Below are 18037 nucleotides of genomic sequence, written 5' to 3'. Positions count from 1 at the left end.
CCCGTCGGCGTCCACGGCGGACGACGCACGCCGCGCGGCGCACGCGCGCGACGTTGCTACGTCTCCACATGCTTTGACGACTCGCATGGTGTGAAGCTAATGAAATCCTCCATGTGCAACGTACTTCCGCCTCGGTTAAAGATCACGGCGGCTTCACATGGTCACACGGTACGACTAGGGCCGGACCAATGGACCATGCGCGTTACTGCACGAACGAGCAGAGCTCCAGGGTGACGACGCAGCGGACGCGCCCGTTTGTTCCACCACGTCGAAGCCGGTCGTTTTCAGCTCGTCACTGCAGGTTCGTCGCCGGATTAGGGCGAGCCGCGACCGGTTCGGATCTTTTGACGGGTCGTCATTACCGCGAGCGCGCGCCTCTGTGCCGGGTTTGCAGGGGGGGGGGGGGGGGGGGGGCGCATTAACGAGCGAACGGCGACGCGCCACCGAACCTGCAGGCCGGACGAGACGAACCCCGCCGGGGTTGGTGGTGGTGTCGCGCTCGTCGCAGCACAGCGCCGCGGGGTGACGTGGTGGCTCCCGCGACCGGCGGTGCCTGGAGCCTTGGAAGCAGCGGAGAGTAAGTGCGGCACAGCGCGCTGGAGGACGGAGCAGTGCGCTCGTCCCGGCCGGTCGGTTTCCGGGCTCACATGTTGGATGTGGCCGGCGGGCCGGCCATCAATGCCGCGCGGGGAGCGCGACGGCGACGCGAGCCCCGCCCGGGGGCGGCTACCTGAGACAACAGATCGCCACTTGACTTGCGGTCTTTGTTTTCTCTTCGTCGTCTCCGTTAGGATGGGTGGCTTCTCAGGCTGGCCAACCTCGCCGTCGCCGTGGCCTAGCGGGTGGAATTTCAAAGGGTCCGGTGCCTGCGGGCCCCGCGCTTGTTCAACTTTTTCTCCGGGACGTCCTTTTGCTCGTTTCCACCGCTAGAATCAAATTACTCGCCCAATCGTGCGCTAATTCTTTGCCTTTTCTCTGCTGCTCACGCGGTTTTTTTTTTTGAGAAAGAAGGAGCTCTATTCATTACTCAGAAAGAGAGTTACAATAATGAGCAATGATCTGCTCGACACAGCTACGAACCCTAAATCTCCATACCGCAGAGTGCTTGGATCTTTTCGCTAGCTGCGCCAGCTCGTGCGCGGCGCTATTACGCTCCCTCTTTGTATGAGCAAACTCCCATCCCGGCAGTGCTCGCCCAGCTTCCAGGGCCTCCTCCAGAACGAACCTCAGTGATGATTGCTCACGCGGTTAATCGTTCACACGTGTGAACGACCCCGGCTCTCCACACTGTGTCGTGTACGAATCAGACCTAACTGAACTGTTGCTCATTTATGACGGCAAGGTACATACGTGCGGCCGAAACACACGAGATCAGTGCTTCTAATCATATGGTATACGTTCCAAAAGCGCTAGACAAAAAACCAAGCGAAACCACTTTTGAGTTCCAGCATGCCTATCTTTATTTTTTGCGTAATTTTTGGGATACAGTACAGACGCTGATGCTCACACTAACACACTCTCAGTGACATTTAGCACGTAAACAGCCTACTATTTCTATAAAAAAAACTTAAATTGTGTCCAACAACTTGGCAAATGTATAGTGAAATCGATGAGGTTGCCATATACAGCTTGTTTTCCAGCATCCGTACTGAGTAAGAAACTCACATGAGTGGGTAAAGATATACTGTACCATAAGGAACCTAGCCAGCAAGGTACTCTCGGTGGTTGATGTGATGGCAACAGGACTTGGACAACAACATAATAGAACATGACTAGTCCGGATAAGGCGCTCGTGTCTCGTTCGTAGCTAACAACAATGATCCAGTCCAACTACCTGCACGTGTGGTTGCTAGGCCCTCCACCCCCGTGTTTCGTAGCTAAGAGCGCCTCCAAAATTACCAACTCATAGAAAAATGCATTCAAGTATGAGATTTTCGAACTAATTAATCACTCGCGCACCATCCTGTTCATGCATATGCCTGCTCCCAGGTCTCATCTCAGCTATCCATCTTCTAGACCACAAAACTCATAGACGACGGATCGAAGTTCATGCCAATACGTGCTCTCACGTGTCCATACGTGCTCTCACGCTTTTCTTTTCTTTTTTGAGAAGCACAACGGCCACCTGAGTATAACCTTAAGGCCCAGTGGTGTCTCGTACTGAAGCCCACGGATCTCTCGACAAGGCCACAACAAACAAACCTGTAGGGAACAAGAGGCCCATTGTTAGAGGTAAGAAGACAAGACCAGAGTGGACAAGGGAAAAAAAAACCAATGACCAAAGAACCAGAGAAGTTAGGATCAGTGCAAGTCAACAATTTTGCCAAGAAGTAAACAGAGGACAAGTTACGGTATAGAATTTTCTGGCCGTTGCTGCAGCCTGAGCGTTGACCGCACAGCCATCGAACCATCATCACCATCTATTGTCATCCCCATCTCTTTCAGAACTCCGAACCAATTCAACAGTCAGAGAGTAAAAAACATATCACAAGTCAGCCTGCATAACAATCACTGATGCTGATGGTCCTTCGGAAAGAAAAATGCGGACAATACCAAACGAAACTGGACGGTCATGGAGATATCAAAGGCTGTTAAAAGTTTAAACTATCATTTCCACTCATCTAGAATACACCTCGAGCCAGAAAGGTACATCCAACGACGCTCCTTTTCTACTACCGGCTTCAACATCAGGAGAGCAGCAAATCACTAGATTTCCACGCCGACGACAAATATGCACAAAGTAAGATTTAGATGCTGCGCATATAAAGAGCAAGTATGTTTGTGAGTACATACCAAGTTCTTTCTGTCCTCAAAAATAGAAGCCACCCTTCCTTTCCTTTGACTCTGTGAATGGCGACCTGGCTTTCTCCACATGGCATATCCTTACTTATACTGCTTCTTTCTCTGCAAAGTTCTCCATCTCATGCATCTGATACCCTCACAGCAAACCAGCGGCTCTCTGGGAACCAGAAGATGATCTCTCAGGATGGCAATTTCGTGCTAGGATTCTTTCAGCCTGCAGGTAAGCCCTTCTATTAATAACACATGTGTCATGTTCCAGCTATATGGATGAACATCTTTTAGTGCTCAGTAGAGAGAAACAGTAACTGTTAAGGTGATCTACCGTAGTATGGAATTTCACTTCCAACCAAGATTATCTGAATCTTAATTGGTGTCTTATAAGCTGAAAATATTACGTTCCTAAATTGAAGTAGAACAATCCCATCCTAGGTACAAGCGTAACAACTTTACGATCCTAGACAAAAATGATTGTGATATTAATCATAATTTACATATGATTCTGCAACATTCATATTGAAGCTATAGTTTGTGTTCACACTATATGTTTGTAAGTACACTTAGAACACTTAGAACAACATGGTATACTTTACAAAATATACTATCTGATATAATAAAATAGTATTAGACACAACGATTCAACCCCTACAATGAGATCCTAAAGTGGCACCTCCGATCATTTCAAGGTCATAATTTTGGCAGTCTTGCTTCCAACTCTATCAATACAAGAAGAGTAAAAAAAAAACCTTTCTAGATGATTTCAGAATTTGTAGAATGTAAGAAGTTTATTCTTGTTTGTCGTCGTTCAGTATTACATGACCCCTTTTCTTTCTATATTGCACTTGTAGTGGAAGGATCAGATGGCAAGTGGTACATAGGTATTTGGTACAATAAAATCCCGGGACAAACTTTAGTGTGGGTGGCTAACAGAGAGAAACCAGTCTCTGATCCAGTCTCGTCAAACCTAATCATCTCAGATGATGGTAATCTTGTTATTCTATCTAATCATTCCGAATCTCCAACGTGGTCTACCAACATTAAAAACAACAAACCTGCCAATTCCACAATCGCTGTGCTCCTCAACACCGGGAACCTTGTAGTCAGACATGGCTCCAATACCTCCATTGAACTATGGCAAAGTTTTGACGATATCACAGACACATGGCTCCCAGGAAACAAGCTCAGCCGCAACAAGAAAACCGGTATTGTCAAACGGATGACCTCTTGGAAAGACCGAGGTGACCCAACACCTGGAATGTTCTCTATTGGGTTGGATCCAAAAGGCTCAACACAATATGTCCTCCTATGGAACAACTCGGTTGTTTACTGGGCTTCTGGTAACTGGACTGGCAATTCATTCAATGGTGTGCCAGAATTATCACCTACCAATTCATATCCGAACTCAGGATATACATTCCAGTTTGTTGACAATGATGAGGAAACATACTTCACGTACACTGTTAAGAGTGATGTACAAATATTTACTAGAGCTATCATTGATGTCTCAGGTTTGTTCCAGGCTTTTGTATGGATGGAGGCAGCACAAGCATGGGTGACTTTTTTCACGCAACCAAAAGCTAAGTGCAGTGTCTATGGAACGTGTGGGGAAAACAGCATGTGCAGTGAGAATGCTGCGGCATCATGCAGTTGCCTCAAGGGCTTCACTGAGAATAACCCAAACAACTGGGTATTAAATGACAATACAGCAGGCTGTAGGAGAAATGTTCCATTGAAATGTGTGAATAATAGCTCTGTGACGAAGCAAGATAGATTCTACCTAATTAATAATGTGAAATTGCCTGATAGTGCACACATTGTCAACGCTGCCAATATTCATGATTGTGAGTTAATTTGCCTCAGCAATTGCTCTTGCACAGCTTACTCACATAATAGAACATGCTTGGTTTGGCACAATCATTTGATGAACCTACAAGACAGTACTGGTGGATCAAGTGATAGAATCTTTATTAGATTGGACGCATCAGAAATACCTAATTCAGGAACAAAGAAATGGTGGATCATTTGTATAATCATCGGTGGATTTATCATTCTAAGCTTGGGGATAACCATCATATATTTTCTCTATAAAAGAAGTAGAATTGGTAGTATAAATCAAGGTGACGGGCCTTTGATTAGTTTCAAATATAGTGATTTGCAGTTTCTAACAAGAAACTTCTCAGAGAGGTTGGGCGCAGGGTCTTTTGGCACTGTTTTCAAAGGGGTTCTACCAGACACAACTACATTGGCAGTCAAAAAGCTAGAGGGCTTTCATCAGGGGGAGAAGCAGTTCAGGGCTGAGGTGAGCACCATTGGAAATATTCATCATATGAACTTGATCCGGTTGCTTGGGTTTTGTTCTGAAGGAGCAAAGAGATTACTAGTCTATGAGTATATGCCCAATGGTTCACTTGATAAACATCTATTTGATAGTGGTTCTGTCACTTTGAATTGGAAAATAAAACACCAAATCGCTGTAGGGATTGCCAAGGGTTTGGCTTATCTGCACGAGGAATGTCGGGATTGCATCATACACTGCGACATCAAACCACAGAATATATTGTTGGATGCTTCATTTGTTCCAAAAGTGGCAGACTTTGGATTGGCAAAGTTATTAGGTCGGGACTTCAGCAGAGTATTAACGTCTATGAGGGGCACTGTAGGATATCTTGCACCAGAATGGATAAGTGGTGAAGCCATTACAACAAAGGCAGACGTCTTCAGCTATGGAATGATGCTTTTTGAGATCATATCGGGAAAGAGGAATCTGGAGCACTCAGAGACAAACATGGAAACATTCTTTCCTGTGTTGGTTGCAAGGAAGCTTCTTGAAGAAGAAGTACATACATTGTTTGGTTCTGAATTAACCAATGATGTGAGTGTAGAGCTAGAAAGAGCGTGCAAGGTTGCTTGCTGGTGTGTTCAAGATAGTGAAAGTTCCAGACCAACAATGGGGGAAGTGGTCAAAATTCTGGAAGGGTTGGTAGATGTTGCAATGCCACCAGTCCCAAGGTATCTTAACATTCTTGCTGAAGGTTCAAAGAATTTGAAATTCTTTTCCTATTAATCAACTACGTGAATATGTCACAAAAAATAGGTCTTCCATAAACATAAGAGTATGATGCTATAGTGTAATTAACAGTGATGGCTTCGGTGTAAAGCCCCTTACAATGAGTTAAATAAAATAAATCAAAGGTTGCCGCATTTTGTGTTCTACTACTGCCACCAGATCACCTTTGTAATTGGTTCCTACTCATTAACTTGAATTGCATGTAATCTGACATGGACTCCCTGGATACTTGGTTGGATGGCTCAGTCAAGACTTCATCAAGACGACTCATCACATAAGAAATTTCCCAAATGATCTAATCTGGTGCCAATTCTGCTAGCTAGATTGCAGTGGCAGAGGCAGGATGTCAACACATCCCGGGCAGAAAACTAATCGGACAAATACCAAATGGTTCCCCCACACCTAGGCTTAACAAAACTAAGTAGAGCACAGGCATGATTAAAAAAGAAACTTGAACTCATTGATGAACGGCACACCAGAACCGACGAAACATGGCAACCGATGTATAATAGCAGAGCTGACACCGAAGCTAAAACAAAACATTGCAAGATGTATCATATATGCCTCCAATAATGCCTAGTGATCACATCACAATCAGACACTATGACACTGTACTCGAGCGCATTGATCCAGATTTCAAAGGTTAGGGTTACTTGCTCGGGGGACAGCGCATTTTGATGCTGAATGGCGGAGGACCGCACGGGGTATGAGCCCATGAAGAACCGACGCAGCACCGCATTGGACGCAGTTCCGTCTTGCCGGAGACCGCGGGAGGGAAGGGAGTGCGGCGACCAGCGGCGGTGCGGCGCGGTGACGGGTTCACGACGAGCGCGGTGTGAGACGGTTCCTCCGTGGCTCGTGTCCAGCTGGGGCTGAATACCAACTGGAAAATCCAAACCCCTTTGCTCCACGCAGCTTAGGGCTGCTGCGAGGCTGGCGAGAGGAAGAAGAGGCAACTCCTCCGGTGAGCCGCGGCGGACCACCGGAGATAGCTATCGGGAGTTTTGCAGAAGCAACTCCTATTTATTTTCATACAGCCACCTAATTTAATTTGGATCACGATTATTAATTATGGTCCAGATATTTTTAACACAGTCCTATCATTTATAACATCCTAACTCAGGCCCCGTTTAGATTGCAAAACTTTATAACATTTGGAACTGTAGCGTTTTCGTTTGTATTTGACAAATTTTATCTAATCATGGACTAATTAGGCTTAAAAGATTCGTCTCGTGATGTATAATTAAACTGTGCAATTAGTTATTTTTTTACATACATTTACTGCTCCATGTATGGATTCTAAAATTGATGCGATGGAGAGAGAGCGTAAAAATTATAACATTTTGAGTGCATCTGAACAAGGCCTCGGATCGCCATCCGAATATTTTTAAATTTCTCCCTACAACCTCATATAGCCCTCTGGTTAAGTCTGTTTCCTCCTTCCCCTGACTCCCGCGAAACCCAGCAGTGCTGGAAGTACATAGATCCACCCATCTAACCCATCAACCTTTGTCTGTCATCGTTCCCGGTTCAAAAGGATTCTAACCAGTTTTAAATAGCCGGCTACGGTAGTTGCTCACATGCTCCCGCGGGCCGCGGCTTTAGGGGCGCTTGCCTTCCGCCGCGCGACTGCGCTCGCACCGGCTCGGCATAGCGAGCTCCAGCGGCGGGCTGCGGAGATGCCACACCCGCTCGGGCCCCCGATGGCTCCTGGAGGTAAGAACCGGCCCGGCTGGCATGGAAGCGAGGGAAGCTAGCGGTTTCAGGACGGAAGCCCTCGTCTGGTCCGGCGAGATTGGAGTTGCTTCATCTGGATTCTGGACTCGCGTCCCAAGATGAGCTGAGGCTAGTTTGGAGTTACAGAGCTGCTTGTCGGAGCTGATTTGAGCTTTTGAAACTGTCAACTTGATGCTCGTGTGCTCCATGTACTAGCTCGATCAGGCGTCGTTGGGCAGCTAAGCCTTGGGATCACAAACGTTGACTAACATAGCTAACACGGTAACACCAATCATTCGAACCCAACTACCTGCACATGTGGTTGCAAGGCACTCGTGTAGTCGTGTTTCATAGCTAAATGCATTTTCAACGGTGCCAACTCACTCCATGCATTCGAACTGTGCATTTCAAGTTTAACATTAAAACTAACTAATTATCCTCACATCATATTCCAATCAAATCGTGCCACACGTTCATGCATAACAGTATACGGTTAGTTCGTTGGCTTCCCCATTTTATCTTGATCATCCACCTCTTAAAGTACTAATCTTTTTTTTTAATAATTCTTACAGCACTAATCTAGGGGGCTTCTATATAACTTCCGAAGATGGATAAGCTATGTACCTATAAAGTCCATTCGACCCATATTAGAATCAATATTTTCGAAAAAAAGTTCAACATTTGAAAATAGTAGGTTCAACATTTTTCATAAACACATACATCAACATGTTGAAAAAAAATACTACCTTTAACATTTTTTACAAACTATTTCAACATCCCAAGAGAATAGATTCGACATTTATCAAAATCTAGATTAACATATTTTTTCAAAATGGATTAGCATGTCTTCTTCTCCGGCGACGTGCGGCCGGAGGCACGGGGTGGAGACCCGGCCGCAGCCGTAACACGCGGTAAAAGTCTCACCGGTGGCGGCGCGTGGCGGGGAGTAGGGGATGGGGGCGGCCATGGCGCGTGGTGGGGAGCGGGGGTGGGGGGGCGACCGCAGCGACGGCGTGCAGTGGAAGCAAGGAGCGGAAGGGCGAGCGCGGCGGCGGCGGCGCGCGGTGGGGAGGGGCCAGTGCGACGGGAGCAGAGGGCGGTGGGGCGTGCGATGGAGATGGTGGTGGGGCTAAAAAATCGAATGGATAGGAAGTGTTGCGCGAATCTCAAACACTGGAAGGTGGGGAAGAATTTTTTTTTCCAGAAGATGTATAGAATTGACGCTAATTTAAGTACAATGCCCGCTTGAGAACAACCTTAAGGCCCACTAGTGTCTCATAATGTCCCAAACCTGTAGGGAACAAGAGGCCCATTAGAGGTATAAAAAAGCCCAACAGATCAGCTAATCCGGCAATCTGCTGAAACTGGTCTACAGCAACATTGCCTAGCAGATCGATTTGAAAACGGCCTATAAGATTGTCCGTCTGCTCCAAGTTCCGACAAAAATCGATCCAGGTGTCAAGGTTCATACGACTAATCTGCACTAATTCCAGAACATCGACGGAAAGATAATCAAACCCAAGTGGGGAAGAAATGTGATGCCCAAAAGCCAGATAAGTCAACAAGTTCCCTAATTGTTAACTGCAGATGATGCAACTTACTGACTTTGAACATGGCAGAGGTCGTTCCTGCTGGCTGACCACTGACTGCATAGTCATCAGCTCATCTTGGGCTGCCACCATCCCTTGTCATAGGGTGGAGATTCAGCAACATACTATGTTCTTAACGTTTATCAGAGCCTGGCCGGCATCATGATCCCCTATTTCTCTGCCAATTCAACGATCCTGGGGAATGCAGACACAATACGAGTCAGCCTGCATAGAATAGACCCTACTTGATAACCAGAATTATCACAGACCGTTGTTCAGAATATAGCATCATTGCTGACTGAAATGTACATCCAAAGAAGGGCCATTTTTAACTAACGGCTTCAACATCAGGAGAGCGTCACAGCACCGGATTCCCCCAGAGAGAAGCAGACTGGAATACGTACAAAAGTCAGATTAATGCTATGAGTATCAGGAATAGCTTCACATATAAACAGCCAATGCGTTTCTGAACTCTCAGTTCATAGCAGGTAGCCCTTTCTCACCTTGGAAAGTGAAGGCCATCTTTTCCGCCTTGATTTCTTGTATGGCTACACGGCTTTGTTCATGCACCCTATCCTTGCTTTTACTGCTTCTGTCTCTCAAACAGTCTCCATTGCATGCCTCCGATACCCTCACTATGAACCAGCAGCTCTCGGGGAACCAGAAGCTTATCTCTCAGGACAGCAATTTTGCACTGGGATTCTTTCAGCCTGCAGGTGAGTCTTAACTCTTAAAGGAAAACACACATATGCCGTGTTATAGACATACAGATGAACAAATTGTGAAGTTTTTGAAGGGATTTTTTCCCCAGAAAGTGATCGGTAGAGAAGTCCTAAAGTGATTTACACATAATATAGAATTTCACGTTCAAGTCCAATGTTACAAGTACTAGAATAGACAACAAAACCTTCCACGGTGATAATCTCTGAATTAGAATGCAAGGAGTTCAATTTTTTTCTGTAGCATAATTGGTTTATGATCTGATCTGTAACTGCATCTGTAGCTGAAGGATCGAATGGCAAGTGGTACATAGGCATCTGGTACAATAAAATCCCAGAACAGACTATAGTGTGGGTGGCGAACAGAGAGAAACCAATCTCTGATCCAGTCTCATCAAGCCTAACCATCTCAGATGATGGTGACTTTGTTCTCCTAGTTAACCACTCAAAATCTCCCATCTGGTCTACCAATATTAAGAACAACACAGCTGTTAGTTCTACAGTTGCCGTGCTCCTCAACAATGGAAACCTTTTAGTCAGACATGAGTCTAATACCTCTGCTGTGTTATGGCAAAGTTTTGATGATTTCACAGACACATGGCTCCCAGGAAACAAGCTCAGCCGCAACAAAAAAACTGGCGTCATCAAACGGATGATCTCTTGGAAAGACCGAGGTGACCCAGCACCAGGGATGTTCTCAATTCAGTTGGATCCCAATGGGTCAATGCAATATATTCTCCAATGGAATAGCTCGGTAGTGTACTGGACTACTGGCAACGGGACTAATAAAACTGGATTTGGTGGCGTGCCAGAGATGTCACCTGCCAATCCCTATCCCAGCTCAAGGTTTATTTTCCAGTTTGTTGACAATGATGAAGAGGCCTATTTCACGTACAATATTAAGAATGATGCACTATTATTCACAAGAACTATTATTGATGTATCAGGCCTGTTTCAGACTTGGGTATGGGCAGAGGCACAGCAAGCATGGACAATGGCTTTCACGAAACCAAAAGCTAAGTGCAGTGTTTATGGGGTGTGTGGGGAATACAGCAAGTGCAGCGAGAATGCTGCTTCACCATGCAGTTGTCTCAAGGGCTTCAGTGAGAATCACCCAAACAATTGGAAACTAGATGACCAGACAACAGGCTGTAGGAGAAACATCCCGCTGCAGTGTGGCACCAATGGCTCAACGAAGGTGAAGCATGATAGATTCTATGCTATTAATGGTGTGAAGTTGCCAGATAATGCGAAGAGCATCGATGTAACCAATATTCATGAGTGTGAGTTGATTTGCCTGAACAACTGCTCTTGCACAGCTTACTCTCATAGTGGCACTTGTTTGGTTTGGTACAACAATTTGATGAATCTTCAAGATAATATTGATGGATCAAGTGATGGTATCTTTATTAGAGTGGCTGCATCAGAACTATCCAACTCAGAAAATAAGAAGTTGCGGCTTATTGGGATAATCATCGGTGGATTTATTGTTCTAATTTTTGGTGTGCCCATTTTGTATTTTCTTCATAGAAGAAGGAAAATAAATAATGGTTTAAATCATGTTGATGGGTCTTTGATCAGTTTCAAATACAGTAATTTGCAACTCCTAACAAGAAACTTCTCAGAGCTGTTGGGTGCAGGATCTTTCGGCTCTGTTTTCAAAGGGGTGGTATCAGACACCACTGCAGTGGCAGTCAAAAAGCTCGAGGGCTTTCATCAGGGGGAAAAGCAATTCAGAACAGAGGTGAGCACCATAGGAAATATTCATCACATTAACTTGATTCGGCTGCTTGGGTTTTGTTCTGAAGGAGTGAAAAGATTGCTTGTGTATGAATATATGCCCAATGGTTCACTTGATAAACATTTGTTTGGTAGTAGCTGTACCACTTTGAGTTGGAAAATGAGATATCAAATAGCTGTAGGGATTGCCAAGGGTTTGGCTTATCTGCATGAGGAGTGCAGGGATTCCATCATACACTGCGATATCAAGCCAGAAAACATACTGTTGGATGCTTCATTTGTTCCGAAAGTGGCAGACTTTGGACTGGCGAAGTTATTAGGTCGTGATTTTAGCAGAGTTCTAACATCTATGAGAGGAACCATTGGATATCTTGCACCGGAATGGATAAGTGGTGAAGCCATCACAACAAAGGCAGATGTTTTCAGCTATGGAATGGTGCTCTTCGAGATCATTTCAGGAAGGAGGAATCTGGAGCACAGAGAGGCAAGCATGGAAACATTTTTTCCCATGTTAGTTGCGAGGAAGCTTCGTGAAGGAGAAGTACAGGGACTGTTGGCGGAAGGATTGATGAATGGTGTAAATGAAAGGGAGCTAGAAAGAGCATGCAAGGTTGCTTGCTGGTGTGTTCAAGGTAATGAAAGTTCCAGACCAACAATGGGGGAAATTGTCAAAATTCTGGAAGGGGTGATAGATGTTGATATGCCACCGGTTCCAAGGTATCTTGAAGTTCTTGCTGAAGGTTCAGAGAATGTGAAATTCTTTTCTTATGAGGCAACTAAGTGAATAGGTCAGGAGAAATATATTTTCTAGGCATGTATGAGAGCAGTGTGAAGCCCCATTCTTGACAATGATTTGGGAAAGGTAAAAAAAAGGTTGGCTCACTCGTTTTTTCTACTTGTGCCACCAGGTGACCTTTGTCCCTCTACTTTTAAAATGCTTAAATTGGTTCCACCTCTACAGTTTTACTTGAATTGCATGTAATCTGACGTGGCATCCTGGATAATGCACACTGGGTTGGATGCTGCTGGCTCAATCAAGCCTTCGTCCAAATTACTCGCCCCAAAAATTCCAATGTACACATCTCAGACACCTGGAGCTCTTTATTCAGAATGTAACATCCCCCCTTACCTTGCTCTTTAATCTGTGCCTTGGCACACCTGTTGTACCCCGGTGCTCGCACCGTCCACTACCGGCAGTTGCCGGGATCAATGGTAAATTAATCAGGTGGGGATACTCATCCCCCCGTTGCTGCATCAAAAAAAAAAATCCAATGTAATCCCTGTTCTACAGCTTGGGTTCCAGTGGCAAAGCTAGGGATTTATATCCCGTGATGAAAACTAACCGGCTAAATACAAATGCTTCAAACGGAAGTAGAGCATAATATGCAATTAAATTTAAGTTTGAACTCATCGAATAGCCGCATAACAAAACGGATAAAACATGGCAACAGCGACAAAAAAAAAGACAGGTTGCAACAAATTTTTGCAAGATGTATCCTACATTTCCCAGACAGTAATCCCTTTTAAACACATCGCAATCAAACATTATCACATTATACTCGAGCACTTCGTATCACAGATTTCAAAGGGTAGGGTAACTTACCCAGGAGACACGGCACGACGATGCTGAATTGCGGATGGCCCGCAAGGAGCCAAGGAACGATGATATCCCATGAAGAACCGATGCAGCGCGTGCGCCGCACGCCGTCGGACGCGCGGGCCCCGAGGGAGGACGCAGGGCCGAGACTGGGAGGCAGCAGGCAGGACCGCGGGAGGGAGGGGAGATTTCTGCGGTGGTGCGTTCGGAGTCGGAGTCGGAGCCGTCGAGCTCGAGTCCGCAAGCGAGAAGCGACAAGACGGGGGGAAAGGTGGGGCCGCCTGGAGCGTCCGTTTTTTATGTGCTCTGTTGCCTCTGTCCTACTGGGCCGTGGGCTATCAGGCTATCTATCAGTGTGGGTTTTTTCATATTTCATGGGCTGGCGCGAGTGCATGGCAAATGGCAATAATTGCAAAGAAAAGAGGAGCGTGGAGGGAATTCGTTCCATAATAAAAAAAGGGAGAACGAGCAGTAAGCTCTGGTTTCATTTTTTTTTCATAGTTCTGTTGGTTTGAGAATTGAGAAAAGCTTGCGTTCCAAGGAGGCCGCTAACCTATAGATGAAATTTAGGTAGGATTAGTAGACGGGTTCTATCTTTGCAAGTCAGCAAAACGTGCCTCCTGCTGTAACCACTAAACCAGTCCACAGCTACGTGGCTATGCAGAATCATGTAAAAGGAAGCTAAAACAGCTGATAGAAACGGAGTACATGGAATCTAGAAGGGAAAGAAGATGGAAATAATAAGTGAAGAAAATCTGATAACCAGAGGACAAGATACGGTTCAGAACAAACACGTAATTGTCCTTTGTTGCTGCCAAACAGTTGACTGCACAGTCTGGCCATGACAATCCCTAGTCATCCACAGACATTTCTGACACCACACCTTGTCCTAGATCGTCTTCCTGGACCTATTTTCCTTTTACCGATTCAACTGTTAGAATGAAGACATTGCAAGACACCGTGCCTAATATTCACTGGTCAGAATTAACTGACAACCAGAATAATGTCGACTGAAAATGGACGGCAATGAAAAGATCAAAGGCCGTTGAAAACTGAAATTAGAAGACACCTCTAGCCAGACAAACAACGGCTTCAACATCGAGAAAGGGACACAACAGTGGACTTCCAATGAAAAACAACAACAAATTCTGACAAAGTCAGATTAATGCTACGACTAACATGAGTAGACGCTGCGCATATAAACAGCCAGTGTATGTGTCTGTGGGTTCATAACAAGTTCTTTCTCACCTCAAAAACAAAAGCCACCCCTCCTTTTTGCTTTAATTTTTTGGATGGCAATCTCTCTTCCTTCATGCTCCCTGTGCTTACTTCTGCTGCTTTTCCTCCAATGTCAATGTCAAGCCTCTGATACCCTCACTGCAAACCAGCAGCTCTCCTGGAACCAGAAACTGATCTCTCAGGATGGCAACTTCGCGCTAGGATTCTTTAAGCCTCCAGGTGAGCCCGTTTATTAGTCACTAGTCTATCATGATATAGCAATACAAATGAACAAGATTTGACACTGTAGGGGGAAAGGGCTGATCAGTACAGAGAAGCACTAACTATCAAAGTGATTTACTGTACTATAGAATCTCAGTTCCAACTAATGTTATGTTGAATAAGCAGAACTCATTACAATCTTAAATTGAGTAGAACAATCCAATCCTAGGTAGAATCCTAACAAAAATTGTGATCAAAGACAAAATGAGTACGATTTTAATCATAATTTTTTAATTTGCATGTGATTCTACAATATTCTTGCTGAAACTACAAGGAACAGATTTACTGCATTTGCACTATATCATAGAAAGTCAAAGGACTGAAAAGTATGATTTAGAGCATGATACTATAATGCACACAGAACTATGCATTATATGGCCAATCTGCATTTAACTATTTGCACGACCATCATATCAATGAATGCAACTATAACTCTAAAAGGGTGACATTATGACCTATATAGCAACCAGTTCAACTAAAGGAAGTAGCTTACGGGCTTAAGGCAGCTAGGGACTCGGGGGCGAGAAGAAGCTTTTCCCGCTAACATCACCACTAAGAGATCAACCTACAATGGGATCCTAATAGTCCGATCATTTCTAGGTCACAATTTTGAAGACTTTGTTTCCAAATCTATCAGTATTGGAAATGTCAACAAAACCTTTCATGATGATTCCAGAATGACTAGAATACAAGGAGTTTATTTTCATGCGGCATTGTCAGTTTCATTATCTGACCTTAATTTATCTTTCCATGGCTCTTGTAGAAGGATCAAATGACAAGTGGTACATAGGCATTTGGTACAACAAAATCTCAACGCAAACTATAGTGTGGGTGGCTAACAGAGGGAAACCAATCTCTGATCCAGTCTTGTCAAACCTAATCATCTCAGATGATGGAAATCTTGTTCTTTTAGCTAACCATTCTAAATCTCCAATGTGGTCTACCGATATTAAAACTAACACATCTATCAGTTCCACAATGGCTGTGCTAAACAACACCGGCAATCTTGTACTCAAATATGGTTCCGATAACTCCACGGTGCTGTGGCAAAGTTTTGATGATTTCACAGACACATGGCTTCCAGGAAACAAGCTCAGCCGCAACAAGAAAACTGGTGCAATCAAACGAATGGTCTCTTGGAAAGATCGTGGTGACCCAGCACCAGGACTGTTCTCCATTCAGTTGGATTCTAATGGTTCACCCCAATACATTCTCCAATGGAATAGCTCAATAGTGTACTGGAATACTGGGAATTGGAGTGGCAATGCATACACTGGTGTGCCAGAGTTGTCTCCAACCAATATGTATCCCAACTCAGGATATACATTCCAGTTTGTTGACAATGATGTGGAGACATACTTCACGTACACTGTCAAGAATGATGCGCAAACATTTACCAGGGCTATTATCGATGTGTCAGGTTTGTTCCAAACTCTTGTATGGACAAATGCAGCTCAAGCATGGACTACTTTTTTCACGCAACCAACAGCTAAGTGCAGCGTCTATGGAGTGTGTGGGGAAAACAGCAAGTGTAGTGAGAATGCTGCATCATCATGCAGTTGCCTCATGGGCTTCATTGAAAAGTACCCAGACAATTGGAAACTGGATGATCATACAGCAGGCTGTAGGAGAAAAGTTCCACTGAAATGTGGGAACAATGGCTCAATGCAGACGAAGCAAGATAAATTCTATGTGATCAATAGTGTGAAGTTGCCAGATGATGCACACAGCATAGATGTAGCCAGTGTTCGTGCCTGTGAGCTAACTTGCTTGAACAATTGCTCATGCATTGCTTACTCTCACAATGGCTCTTGTTGGGTTTGGTACAATCATTTAATGAATCTGCAAGATAATATTGGTGGGTCGAGGGATAGTATCTCTATTAGATTAGATGCATCAGAACTACCCAACTCAGGAAACAAGAAATGGTGGATCATCATAATAATCATTGGTGGCGGCGGGCTTGTTGTCCTAAGTTTTGGAGTGACCATATTATATTTTTCTCGTCGAAGACAGAGATACATAAGTGGTATAAATCATGGTGATGGGTCTTTGATCAGCTTCAAATACAGGGATTTGCAATCCCTCACGAGTAACTTCTCAGAGAGGTTGGGTGCAGGGTCTTTCGGATCTGTGTTCAAAGGGGTTCTACCAGACGCAACTATAGTGGCGGTAAAAAAGCTAGAGGGCTTTCATCAGGGGGACAAGCAATTCAGGGCAGAGGTGAGCACCATAGGAAATATTCATCACATAAACTTAATTCGGCTTCTCGGATTTTGTTCTAAAGGACCAATGAGATTGCTTGTCTATGAGTATATGCCCAATGGTTCACTTGATAAACATTTGTTTGGTAGTAGCTGCACCACTTTGAGTTGGAAAATGAGATATCAAATAGCTGTAGGGATTGCCAAGGGTTTGGCTTATCTGCATGAGGAGTGCAGGGATTCCATCATACACTGCGATATCAAGCCAGAAAACATATTGTTAGATGCTTCATTTGTTCCAAAAGTGGCAGATTTTGGACTGGCGAAGTTATTAGGTCGAGATTTTAGCAGGGTTCTAACATCTATGAGAGGAACCGTAGGATATCTTGCACCAGAATGGATAAGTGGTGAAGCCATCACAACAAAGGCAGACGTCTTTAGCTATGGAATGATGCTTTTTGAGATCATATCAGGAAAGAGGAATCTGGAGCACACGGAAACAAGCATGGGAACACTTTTTCCTGTGTTAGTTGCGAGGAAGCTTCTTGAAGGAGAAGTACAGACATTGTTTAGCTCTGAGTTGACCAATGGTGTGAGTGTAGAGCTAGAAAGAGCGTGTAAGGTTGCTTGCTGGTGTGTTCAAGATAGTGAAAGTTCCAGACCAACAATGGGGGAAGTCGTTAAAATTCTGGAAGGGTTGGTAGATGTTGAAATGCCACCGGTCCCTAGATATCTTAACGTTCTTGCTGAAGGTTCAAGGAGTGCAAAATCCTCTTCCTATTAACCAACTAAGTGAATATGTTACGAGAAATATGTCTTCTATAAACATACGGGTATGATCCTTTAATGTAAGTAACAATGATGGCTTCAGTGTAAAGCCCCTTATGATGAGTTAAATAAAATAAATCAGAGGTTGGCGCATTTGGTGTTCTACTTTTGCCACCAGATCACATTTGTAGTTGGTTCCCACTCCTTTACTTGAATTGCATGTAATCTAACATGGCACCCTGGACACATGGTTGGATCCTGCTGGCTCGATCAAGATTTCATCAAGATGACTCATCACATAAGAAATGTCCCAAATAATCTAATCTGATTCCAGTTCT

The 18037-nt window shown here is 44.5% G+C and overlaps 3 protein-coding genes and 1 long non-coding RNA gene across 5 annotated transcripts; 3 read left to right on the top strand and 1 right to left on the bottom strand.

The window, feature by feature from the left end:
- Positions 1 to 1447: 1447 nt before the first annotated feature.
- LOC112893745 lies at positions 1448 to 13458 on the bottom strand. The gene is made up of 6 exons (XR_003228905.1): positions 13234 to 13458; positions 12760 to 12879; positions 9675 to 9881; positions 9188 to 9562; positions 2794 to 3016; positions 1448 to 2202 (listed from the first exon to the last, which is right to left on the bottom strand). It is a non-coding gene; the product is annotated as an uncharacterized LOC112893745 (long non-coding RNA).
- LOC112893744 (G-type lectin S-receptor-like serine/threonine-protein kinase At2g19130) lies at positions 2694 to 6510 on the top strand. The gene is made up of 2 exons (XM_025961211.1): positions 2694 to 3022; positions 3648 to 6510. The coding sequence occupies exons 1-2, from the start codon at positions 2851 to 2853 to the stop codon at positions 5861 to 5863; spliced, it is 2388 nt and encodes a 795-aa protein (XP_025816996.1). The 5' UTR covers positions 2694 to 2850; the 3' UTR covers positions 5864 to 6510.
- On the top strand, positions 9681 to 12775 carry LOC112893743 (G-type lectin S-receptor-like serine/threonine-protein kinase At2g19130). 2 transcript variants are annotated; one of them, XR_003228904.1, is made up of 3 exons: positions 9681 to 9887; positions 10175 to 12492; positions 12592 to 12775. XR_003228904.1 is itself a non-coding variant. In XM_025961210.1 (2 exons), the coding sequence occupies exons 1-2, from the start codon at positions 9716 to 9718 to the stop codon at positions 12412 to 12414; spliced, it is 2412 nt and encodes an 803-aa protein (XP_025816995.1). In that variant the 5' UTR covers positions 9681 to 9715; the 3' UTR covers positions 12415 to 12775. The 2 variants fall into 2 exon arrangements, 1 of the variants encoding a protein (XP_025816995.1); XM_025961210.1 differs by having other exon boundaries at positions 10175 to 12775.
- Positions 13459 to 14368: 910 nt separating the features above from the next.
- On the top strand, positions 14369 to 17841 carry LOC112894690 (G-type lectin S-receptor-like serine/threonine-protein kinase At2g19130). The gene is made up of 2 exons (XM_025962472.1): positions 14369 to 14685; positions 15491 to 17841. The coding sequence occupies exons 1-2, from the start codon at positions 14520 to 14522 to the stop codon at positions 17713 to 17715; spliced, it is 2391 nt and encodes a 796-aa protein (XP_025818257.1). The 5' UTR covers positions 14369 to 14519; the 3' UTR covers positions 17716 to 17841.
- Positions 17842 to 18037: the final 196 nt, after the last annotated feature.

The sequence above is a fragment of the Panicum hallii genome, chromosome 5, assembly GCF_002211085.1.
Source record: "Panicum hallii strain FIL2 chromosome 5, PHallii_v3.1, whole genome shotgun sequence".
In the NCBI taxonomy this organism is placed as follows: Eukaryota; Viridiplantae; Streptophyta; class Magnoliopsida; order Poales; family Poaceae; genus Panicum; species Panicum hallii.
The sequence above is the reverse complement of the archived record's forward strand: the minus strand, read 5'-3'. Positions and strand labels throughout refer to the sequence as shown.